The 11,099-nt window shown below is 38.9% G+C and overlaps 1 protein-coding gene and 1 long non-coding RNA gene across 3 annotated transcripts; one reads left to right on the top strand and one right to left on the bottom strand.

Moving 5' to 3' along the window:
* The first annotated feature begins 2,883 nt into the window (after positions 1-2,883).
* LOC102078027 (uncharacterized) lies at positions 2,884-9,077 on the top strand. The gene is made up of 2 exons (XR_003220161.1): positions 2,884-3,096; positions 8,907-9,077. It is a non-coding gene; the product is annotated as an uncharacterized LOC102078027 (long non-coding RNA).
* Positions 3,981-11,091, bottom strand: adipor1a (adiponectin receptor 1a). Of its 2 annotated transcripts, none has more exons than XM_003441499.4 (8): positions 10,962-11,091; positions 8,916-9,131; positions 8,718-8,831; positions 8,084-8,255; positions 7,791-7,977; positions 6,387-6,574; positions 6,042-6,235; positions 3,981-5,822 (listed from the first exon to the last, which is right to left on the bottom strand). In XM_003441499.4, the coding sequence occupies exons 2-8, from the start codon at positions 9,060-9,062 to the stop codon at positions 5,694-5,696; spliced, it is 1,131 nt and encodes a 376-aa protein (XP_003441547.1). In that variant the 5' UTR covers positions 9,063-9,131; positions 10,962-11,091; the 3' UTR covers positions 3,981-5,693. The 2 variants fall into 2 exon arrangements, with proteins under 2 accessions (XP_003441547.1, XP_025763144.1); XM_025907359.1 differs by lacking the exon at positions 10,962-11,091 and adding an exon at positions 10,739-10,891.
* Positions 11,092-11,099: the final 8 nt, after the last annotated feature.

Raw genomic sequence — 11,099 nt, 5'->3', positions numbered from 1 at the left:
GCCTATACAGCTTGGAGTAAGACAACATGCATGAAGGGGATGATGTGGACAAAATACTCATTTGCCTAATAATTCTGCACTCCCTGTATAAAATATTTAGCTTTTATTAAATAGTTATCTGAATCTTACAACCAAAGTTTGTATAATAATACACAAGATTGGCTGTAGACCATTGTTCATCATTCAGAACACTGTGTAAAAATAACAAAAAACAAAAAGTGAATGCAAAAGTGCATAAATATTTATTTTACGTGTTTTACGTGTGGTCTGCAGTGCCGCTGCAGGGGAGGTGGACCCACCTGAGGGGCATCTGCAATCACACCTCTCGGGCGTAGTCTGTGCTCTCTCGGCTGTTTTTTGGGTGTGTGTCGGGCTGTGAGTTGAAAAGCTACAGCTGGCTGGGAGGGTACACCAACCATGTGTGAAAAGTGGTCCATAACGTACTGGTTCAAAGTGTGTTCGTGCAAACATTGTCGGGGTCTGCCGTGGTACAGAGGGACTTCTGCTTATGAACCTGTGTGCACAGCGTCTGCAAATCGGGGCTGTACAAAGTGACCTCATCTTTACCCAAAACTGTAAGCTGTCATCTGTGAGGCGCGAGCGGTGTTTGTTTTTACCATAATTCATGGTGGAGAATGGCTGCTCTTCTGAGTTTTGCTGTCTGTAGCCGTATGAATGGAAAACTACACAGATTAGCAGCGGCATAGGCACACATAAAATTTCTTCTGAAATTTTCGCTTTCTAGTTTTATGTTGTTTTTTCTACACGGTTTACTTAACAAAACAAAACAAACAAACAAAAAATCAGCTTAGTTTAGGTTACTTTCCGTACGAAGAAGTATTAGGACCATATTAAAAAAATAGTGCCCATTTTAAATATTAAAGTCAAGATTTTGAGATTAAACTTGAAATAGCATTCTGATCCAAAACAAACAAAAAATAAAACAAACAAACAAACATCGAACTGTAGAGATTCCATTTGTCGCTTTAAGCCAAACAATTGCCACGGCTCCTATACCCTCTACAAAACGTGTAGATGAGTTAGTGAAACAAAATGATCAGTTCTTATCGTGTCCTGTGTTACAACATACAGGGTGTGTAACTATCTCATCTACACGAGGCATTTTGTATAACAGCCGTGGCAGTTTGTCTTAAAACAAAAACTGTAATCTCCACATTTTGACTTTATTTTCAAAATGATACTTCTTCATATGTATACCAGAGCCTACTTGAGTATTGATTATTAGGAAAATCAGTACAGGTATTACAATAAAGCCTCATCAGTTATCATAACAAATTAACAAGTATCTGCTTGCCTAAGTTAGTTTTCCCCAAAAGTTCCCCAAATCATTTCACTTAGTTTTTATTTTAGTTAACTATAATAACCTTGTTTCCAATGTGTGGGCCGCGATCCTACAAGGGAGCCGTCAGAGGTAATTTCCTGTATATATAATTCAGTTGCCTGAAATGCCTCTCACCATATGTGTTGCCCTGTGGTAGGACAAACAGACTGAGATGCAGCTACTTAACGAATACCTTAACATTGAACCTCAATAGACACCGACTTCAACCACCCCCACCTCCTCTTTCTGCAATAATTTCTCTGGTGCATAATATCACAGCTAATGATCAATAACTTCAAATGATTAGAATTCTCTTTGCAACATTGTCTATTATTGGCTAAGTCATGATCATGTACATGCAGTTTCATGCTGTTCCTTAACATGAATGCTTTTTGTTATCACATTATTACCATCTTATGTAGTACGTTTGTAGTTCTTATGTAGTACTTAGTACTATAACTTTAAAGGATAAACTATGGAATAAGATGCACTCATATATGCTGAATCAAATGACAATCCTTATGGAATAAATCTTATAAGATCAGATGAGGATAAAAGAATAAAATTGGCATGAAATGTTAGTTTGATGTCTCGAGACCGGTCTTGGTCTCGATACCACTTTTACATGGTCTTGGTCTTGTCTTGGTCTCGGATCCCTCGGTCTTGCTGTCTCAGATCGACATAGTGGTCGGGAGATTTGGAGTCAACAGTATCCATGACACACAACGTAACGTTCGATAATGTGTCATGCGCAAAAGCATCAGCTCTAAGAGCCGTGGTTAGAGAGTGCTTTGTAGTGAATCAGAAGAGTCGACTACCATTGAGCGAGAGCCGGCTCCTCAATCAATTTCCTTTCGCTGCTCAGCTCTCACACAGTGGCTCAGCTATGCTCTAATCCCTCCATATTGTGGCCAATCACATGCGAGTGTAACAGGGTCATAAATCACATTGTTATAATTACACAAAATGTGTTCTAAACCCCCAAACCGTTCCTTTTATACCTGACCTTTAGGACCTCCAAGCCTGTAGTTATGTCAGTTAGAGCCCCTCCTCATTCTTTTCTTCTTCTTTGGTGCAACCTTATAAATACAGTGTACCCCTTTTGCCTCTCCCCTTTTCTACAATTCCCCTGTGGGAGAGGTCGGTGTAATTTCTTTCCCAACACTTTAAAACCCACATATAATTCATATTTAGCCACCCTGATGTTTTTGATTGCGATTTTAGTTCAATTATTGTTATTATTAAGCCTGTTTTTTGTTAGATGTTATAAGTGTGTAGTATGTGTGCATCATAAATGTGTTTTAGGCGCCTTAAATGCTAGCATGGATATATATACTCCTTGCTAGCTTGGAAGTTGTGGTGGGTTGAGCTAACCCTCTTCCCCACTGTTTGTATTTGGTTGTAGGAGCTGGAGTGGGCAAATTATTTACTTGGAGGCCTTTCTTTCTTTTACCTTTTTTATCAGGTATGTCGGATTTCATGTTGTTGTTTTTGTTTTATCAAATATGTTACGTGTAAATGCATATTTTATGTTTAATGTAATAAATGCCAGCCCCTTTTCTACAATTCCCCTGTGGGAGAGGAGCTGGAGTGGGCAAATTATTTACTTGGAGGCCTTTCTTTCTTTTACCTTTTTTATCAGACACAACGCAGATGCCCACCGGTTACACGAGGATATAGGATAATATCATTATGTGAAAACCAGAGAGGGTGAGAGACGCGACAGTCAAGTGGAGCATGCGTCTGTCCTCTCAGTAAGTGAGTGAGACGGTAGACAGCGGTGAGGAGGGCTGTGCGAGTGCCTCGCAAAAACACATAAATATGCCTGACACCCGTAAACGAAGCAGCATCTGGCTGCAGTTTAAAGACTTTTTTTGTCTCGGTTTCGTCTCGACTTTGTCTTGGTCTTGGTTCGGTCTGTCTTGGTCTCGATACCCTCTGGTCTTGGTATTGTCTTGGTCTTGGATTAGGCGGTCTTGACTACAAGTCTATGAAATGTTAACGTTGTAAAAAGAAACCAAACTAGTGAAGCCACAGGGTTTAAAAAATACTATCAGAAGAACACAAAAATAATATTCTGTTATTACAGTATTAAAATATTTGTAGGAGCAGTATAAAATACACGAATTATGTCTACTAAGCATCCCTGCTGACATGCAGCTGACCTGAGAAAAAGAACAAATATTTTAGGCTCCTGCATGGTACAATTTCACAACCCCCCCCCCCAAACAAAACATGTCAAACTGCAAATACTTTATAGCTAAACATTTATCACCTTCAGTAAGTTTGAGGCTTCATTTGTGGATTAAAACTGCTGTGTTCAGGAGTGCAGTTTTGCTAACACAGCGGTTTACATTGTACCGCTGACGATATGATACAATCAAATTATGTTTGAACAAACATCAAACCGCAAAGGAAAGCACTGAAACATGGTACAGATTATATACTCGACCTAACTGAGGAAGTAGACCATGAATGCTTTTGTCTTCACTTTTGATAACTGGTGATGTGACATTTGAAATGTCAAGTCATACATTCCTGTGACTGATGCTGAACCTGCTGAGTGTATGTTAATGTAATCAGCTGCTTGTAGTCCCTGAACCTTTAAAATGTACACTGGAGAAAACTGGACACCACATTTTCACGTGTGGAAAAGAATTTATTACAATAATTTTCCAAGATTACCATTAATAAATATTTAGGTTTACATTTCTGTGAAATGTATGATTTATCACTTTCTACACAGGACATTACACAAAGTCAAGAATACACGTTGTTTTAGTCTTTGTAATAAAGCTTGAATAAGTTCATCTAGAAAAAGGAGTCTTAAATTGAAGTTCATACAACCTATCAATGGAAGTGTAAGTGTAATGCAAATCCAGTAATGATTCGATTGTATATTTATATATATATATATATGGCAAGGAAAACAAGAAAAGTCAACATCTGGAAATCCTTGATACTCCCTTGACTCTTAAGATAGGCCATTTTATTTAAAAACATTTCCATTGGCCTAAGGCACAGGAATACTAAAAGTTTATACAGAGCATGTTTCCTCATATGGATTCTAAGTTTTTTAATTTAATAATGTACGCTAAGGTGTATTTGATATTTATACCTCTCACTCCATTTGAGATCTAGCACAAAAGAAAAACCTCTGACAAAAACGCAATTGAACCAATCCATATCTGTACATTGTGCGTAGCCCAGGAACTAACTCTAGAAATTAATCCATGAAGTGCCAGGTGACTGATAAATAATGACTGGGTAGTTCTAGTCACCTCAATGTTTCAAGCGTCTTAGTTTAACCTGAACTAAGCTGATTTATTTTTATACAGCAGCTACAAACTCTTAGGGCTTTTCTGTGCCGTTAAATGATTTGAAAATGATCCATTTGGGATTTTTCTTGATTTAAACGATGCAACAGAAACAGAAAAGAAATATCCAACCCTGTGAGGATCTGATTAGCTTTAATCCATGTGTTATTCAGACACTTACTGTGCGTAGCTCTTATTTATGGGGCCTAAGCTCTAAGCTTTATTCAAAAATTATTGATCTGTTTGCTGAGCAGGGAGTGTCCACATGAACAAATGAGCTGTGGATGAGCTGGAGTTAGCCAAGAGGCAGTTTTCCCCCTCTAGGCATATGGTTCAAAGTCACCCTAAAACCATATAAGAATGTAACACTTAAGCTTTGACCGGGCTTTCAGATAAACTTGTGGTTTATTGCTGAGTGGGCTTATGTAACAGATAAATGAATATGTGCCGGTACACTCACCAAAACAGACAAACAAAAACGAAAAACAAGTGCTGACAACCGTGCCGAAAACTAGATGCTCCCAACCACCTAAGCTGTCCTTAGCTGCTCTACACCAAACTCCTGCAAGACAGCCCATTCATCTACTAGCTTCCATGGAAAATAGGAAAGGAATGGTTTACAGTATGTGCCTTCTTCTACAGCACAAATTGGTGACAAATAACAAAGTGGCTGGGGTACTAGTAAGCTGCAGTTTCAGGAATACATGACTTTTTTTGGCTAAAATCCCACTTTTATCTTAGCTGAAAATGCAGATTTTAAGCTTAATAACAATTTTATTAACAAGTAGCGCCTGTTTCCACCATGGTACATTGACTAGTTGATGCTACTTTATTGAAGCAAAAAGGAGCCAAAGCAGAAAGATCACAAAAAACCCAAACAAGATGTTAAAAAAAAATCAGAAGTATAGAAGGAGGAATAAGTGACTGTTTTGAATTCCAGCAGCATTTTGTGTGTGTGTGTGTGTGTGTGTGTGTGTGTGTGAGAGAGAGAGAGAGGGGGCTATAGAGAAAAGTTTAAGTCACAGTCAGGCCTCTCAGAGCAGAGAGTCATCTGTGCATCCTCCCTCGAGGCCGTATCGGAACTCCTGCAGGTTGGAAACGCCATAGAAATGGATGAACGCTGCTGCCACGACCAGAACATGAAAAATCTGATGAGAATGGAACTGACAGAAAGAAAGATGTGCATATTAGCAGCATTTATTATCATTTGCTTGGTATTTAAACAAACTACCAAAGATACATCCAGAGGCTACAGCTGAGTATAACACTGTTCCTTTAGTCACTCACTCCCTGCTAAACCTACAATAGACTGTAAATACTGAGCTTTGAACTTGCTCAGACTACTACTGACTGCTTGCATGTTTGAGGGAGGAAAAACTTACCCAGATGTCGCACTTGCCGGGGAAATAGCGTTCAGGGATCCTGGCTGCGTACAGACCAGCGCCGGTGATATACATGGCCCCCATCAGGTAGAACCAACCCATCTGGCCAACTGTGGTTGCCTTAACAAAGCCTTCCTCAATGGTGAAGTGCATGGTGGGAACAATGCCACTTAGTCCGAGACCCATGAAGACGCCTAGAAACATGGATTGGAGTTACGTGTTATTAGTTTCCTGAAAATTATCCCCACTGCTCAGAAGAGGAATAAACGGATGTGTGATAAAACTGCAACCAAAACAAACTGCTGCAAGTGTAAACAGTGTGTATGTTCCTTTACTGGTGCCCACCTGCTCTTGTAGGTCTGTGACGAGGTGTAGAGAATCGGTCCCACTGGGCGACAATGATGGCGGCAATGCCGAGGATACATACAATGGTGAGGTAGATAAGGCGAGGCTGAGGGGAACAATAGAATGAGTAGTACAACCAGGGCACGAAGGAGCCCATGATTAGGAGGGCGATCCCCGAGTAGTCAAGCCTGAGGAGAGAAAATAAGTGTTTGGATAGAAGACCTACAACAGAAATATCAAAGTCATTTTACATTGCCGACCACATACAGCCCACTTTGATCTTAAGTGGAACGGACCAGTTTAACTCCTCTTTCTGTCGGTATAGACAAGTTTAGAAATATTTTAATATTAAAAAAAAGTGCATGTTCAGAAATGCCTCTAAGTTTTTCTACATGAGAAAGAAATGCAGCTTTGGTCTTAAATTGTAAGAAATAAAGCTGTAAAATTACAGAAAAAGTTCTGTTAGCTCATTGTGCAGGCTGTCCTGCAATTATAAAACAGATAATTTTTGTGAACTGAGAGAATGTCCTCTTTTTGTTTTATAGTAGTAGTATTTGTAGTAGACAGTGAAAAAACAGGAACTTTCTGTCATTTAATTGTTTATCTATTACTTAGTTACTTTGGTGTAGTATGAATGGAGGTCTTTATCAGTAAGAAAGGATGTAAAACTTGTGAAAATACAGTTAAAAGTCTAAAATGCATTCTGTGCTTCATATTTTTCAAAGCCATCAAGTGGGCTAGATTGGAGTCTTTCACGGACTGATTCTGGCCCCCAGGCCTTATGCTGCGACACCCCTAATCTAGAAGAAGCAAAAACTAAAAACTTTTTGATGCTTCTGAAAAAGAAAAACAACAGAACTTCGTTTCCAGGTCTGTTCAAAACATATATTGTTGAAATATGATAACTGCTATGTAAACATGAGCTGTGGGTATATGAAGTATAGTGATGCTTCAAGTCTGCCACAATAAATACTCCTATGTTGCATCTTTAACCACAGATCAATAAAAGCACTGACAAACTCTGGGGTCAGGTTCTTGTTAAATGACCCTTGGAACATGGACAGAAAGGGTTGGGATCAAATAACTAGCTCCTCCTGTTCTTACAGTAATATATATGTGTGTGTGTGTGTGTGTATCAGTTAAACATCCAAACAGAAACATGTTTTAAAATAAATACTAAAGTCACTTGATGATTAAACAAAAACTATAGAGGATTTAGCACAGAGTTATAAATATTTAATCAATATTACACAACACTCAAGGTGACAAGCTCGAGTTCCATGTGTGATTTGAAGATGCGACTGAACTTTAACAGCCTCCATAAACAAATGAGAGTTTATTTAGTCTGACAGAAATTATTCGTTCATGATGTGCAAAGCACCGTTTAACAGTGTGAGGCCTTACTTGGAGAATGTGCGAGACACTTTCTCAGAGTGGCAGTAGACCGTATGAAAAAGCCAGGAGAAGCTGAGGCAAAGCACAGCACCCAGGAAGAACATCCCAAACACAACCTTCTCTTGCAGCGGAGCCATAAAATACATGTTGGGCCGCAGCATGGTTAATGTGCCCAGACACAGGAATAAGATCAGCCCTGAGAAAGACAAAACAGGCTAGAAATATGCAGAATGACCCAGATGAAAATATTTTTGACCATAATGAAAATTTTTATCTGCTCCTAATCAGTCTGTAATGCTCACCTAACAGGTGAGTCCAGATGTTTCCTGTTTCAGTGTGAATTCTGAAAATGCTTCCAAAACAGGCCCGGAAGGATGGCATGGGTGGTCGATGTCCATGCAGGAGGTAATCGTTGTCCTTCAGCCACTCTGGCAGGACATGAAAAGGGATTACTCTCCAGCGCCCCTCCCAAACCTGAAAAACAAGAATAACTTTTGCTCACAGAGGCATAAATTCTGAGTTTATTGTGAGGGTCTTCAAATAAAACACACAGAAAAATGAAAAACAATACAGGAGTTATATTCAGCATGTTAAAGATTGTGTATGAATAAAAAAAAAAAATGATATGGAAACATGTCTGAGAGTTTGAAGCAAAATCAAACAAACCAATAATATTTAAAGAAAAAAAAAAAAAGAAGTATTCCATAAATGTGTCTTACAGAACTGTGACCTAGATATGAAAGACATTTTTCAGTACAAAAAAGAAGTGCTCATCATTGCTCTTGTGTGGACTACTTACTTAATGAACACAGAGTCTTGTGATTTATTAAGAACACTGACATATTCTTAATAGGCCAATTCATTAGCCTTTTTCCCTCAACGAGTTCTGTTTAAGCATTAAAAGACTTTTTGGGGGTTTTTTTTGTTTTTTTTTACCTTATGTACAAACTCCTCCATCTTCTCCATGGCATGGTGAGCCTGTAGTGGTAAGGTCAGAACCTCACCCACCTCATCATCCTCCTCTTCCTCATCAGCAAGCATTGCGGCTCCCTTTAAAGAGGTTACGACACTACTGAAGTTACAGAGAAATAACAGCTTCTTTCTTTGTTGCTTATTCTGAAACAGTCCTCCTACCTCAGGATGGACACTTTTGGATACTGCCTGCCGCGCCCCTCCCTCTTCCAGCAATGGCCCCAGCTCCATCAGCTCAACATCTGGGACCTGGCAGTCCTCAGAGATCCGGCAGTCTGCATCACTGGCAGACCCGTTTCGGCCTGACATAGGGAGACTGCCTGATGATCCACTCACAGTCGATGTATTCTGCTTCAGATGGTATACTTGAATTTCCTCCTGGGGGGCACCAGAATTGCAATCAGCTTTACAATCTAAGTATGTCAACACCTTCCTGTAGTCTGACTCCAGTTCTCTTCAGTCCTCGAAACACTCAGTGATTAAAACTACACAACTAAAGACTGCAACAAAAGTAATAAACTAATAAAAGAAGAGTAAAAACAACCACAATTAAAAAACGAATATCTGTGATAAGACCAATATTACGTTATCTACAGACAAAAATGCCTCACAATGCAAATAAGCTAGAATTAATTATGAGATGATAACTGGAGGCAAGAGGCCAACAGTGTTACTGGCTGATATCTCTGTTGTATAGGATAAAAGACTCATTTCGAAGCACCCAGAGCACAACCTGAAGACATAAAAATGAACTGCTTTGTCCACGACTTGAATTTGGAATATTTAAAAGAACTAAACAAAGCAAATCAGGATATTTTGTGTTTTTTATTTAGAACCTGACAAGTATGTCCACTAATATGGAGCTCTAGACCAGGGATGTCACCTAAAACCTGGTCTGAAAGGGGATCAGCTTTAAGTAACTGAGAAGGCAGAGCCTGTCAGTGAGGAGAAAAGAGGTGACCGACTTTAACCTACCTACCTACATATTTAAATAAGCAGATTTGAATGTAACAGGTTAAGTTTACATTTATCAAATGAATGGTATATCCTATGAACGCTGATGCTGATGTTAAACACTTTTCTTTTTTTTTTTGTGCCTGTGGTAAAATAAAGCCATCAGTCCAATTTGCTTCAGTTGGCCTCATTTGTAAGTGAAGTTTCTGTTTCCATGTTACTGTGTCACTATTAGTAAGCTGCTATATTATATTACTATAAAACATTTAGTATAAATAGTCTGCATTGGCTTGCTTCAGGTTTATCTAACTGAGAATAAGCCTTTGTAGAAAAACAAAGAGAACAAGGAACGCAATCTGTCTGTGTTGCCTTGTTTTTTGATTAAAGCTAAACATTTTCCTGTTATTTCTGCACTTCTGATAAACAAAATGTCCACTGTGCTTCAGGAAATGAACCCCGCTTAACAAAACTGGTTAGAAATAATCACTTTATTACAGATAAATGCTGCTGATTTTCTACATTCACTCTAAATGAAACCTCTTAAGAGGTTTTCAATAACTCGTCTTTGCCATAAACCCATCTACTTGTAATTTCATAGGGCTTCAGCAGCTCAATAATTAGCACTCACAGTGCAATTAATACGTCTAGTACTTCTAAAAAAATGGACATTAATGTGAGCTTCGCATGAAACGCCTGTGTTACTGACCGAAAAATAACAAGGAAACAAAAGAAGTGGCTAAACTTGTTGTTAGCTGTACGTCTCCAGACAAGTACAGCACGACGGCAATTCTTATTTCAGACAGGATAACGATTTATGATGTAACCCTAGTACTGACAGCACACATAACACATTTAACCATTTTACTGTTTAGCCCAGGCTCCCAGACGGATGTTGATTAACGTTAGCACAGCATCAGACGGAACAGGGAGCACAAAATGTAAACAACACCAAGATACAGAGGATTTGATACAAATTCTCAGTATCAGTACGCTTTCTTACACTTTTTAAGGAGTAAAGCATTGATTGTTACCTTCTCCGACAACGCTTATAATGAGCTGGTCTGAGGTGCTATAATATCAGGTTGCTAACGTTTCCTTTAAGCTAGCGCCGAGCTGTCGCTGAAGAGGGGACAATTTTCAGAGAATTAACTTAATAATAAAAGTATTTACGAATTCATCAGTCTGAAGTATTATCTAGAAGCTTTACTGTCCCAAGATCCTTTATGACAAGTTCATTTAAAGCAGAAAAGTTACCTGGCAGGGTAGCCTTCAAACCAGGAAGGTGAATTATTTACCGACGAGAAACACAATTCTTTCCGGAAGTTGAAATCTCTTTTGTAAGCCGAATCCAGTTCTCCTTTCAAAATAAAAGCACCCATTCGACTGTCGAGA

This window comes from Oreochromis niloticus, linkage group LG5 (genome assembly GCF_001858045.2).
Source record: "Oreochromis niloticus isolate F11D_XX linkage group LG5, O_niloticus_UMD_NMBU, whole genome shotgun sequence".
NCBI classification, from domain to species: Eukaryota; Metazoa; Chordata; class Actinopteri; order Cichliformes; family Cichlidae; genus Oreochromis; species Oreochromis niloticus.
The sequence above is the reverse complement of the archived record's forward strand: the minus strand, read 5'-3'. Positions and strand labels throughout refer to the sequence as shown.

Bases quoted from the DNA above. Each gene is read 5' to 3' on its own strand.
- adipor1a (XM_003441499.4), bottom strand. From the start codon at position 9,062: ATGTCAGGCCGAAACGGGTCTGCCAGTGATGCAGACTGCCGGATCTCT. The intron at 6,575-7,790 runs GTAAGGCCTCAC...TTCTCTCCTCAG, and splicing joins GTGTCTCGCACATTCTCCAA to GCTTGACTACTCGGGGATCG. The intron at 5,823-6,041 runs GTAAGTTTTTCC...TCTTTCTGTCAG, and splicing joins CCGGCAAGTGCGACATCTGG to TTCCATTCTCATCAGATTTT.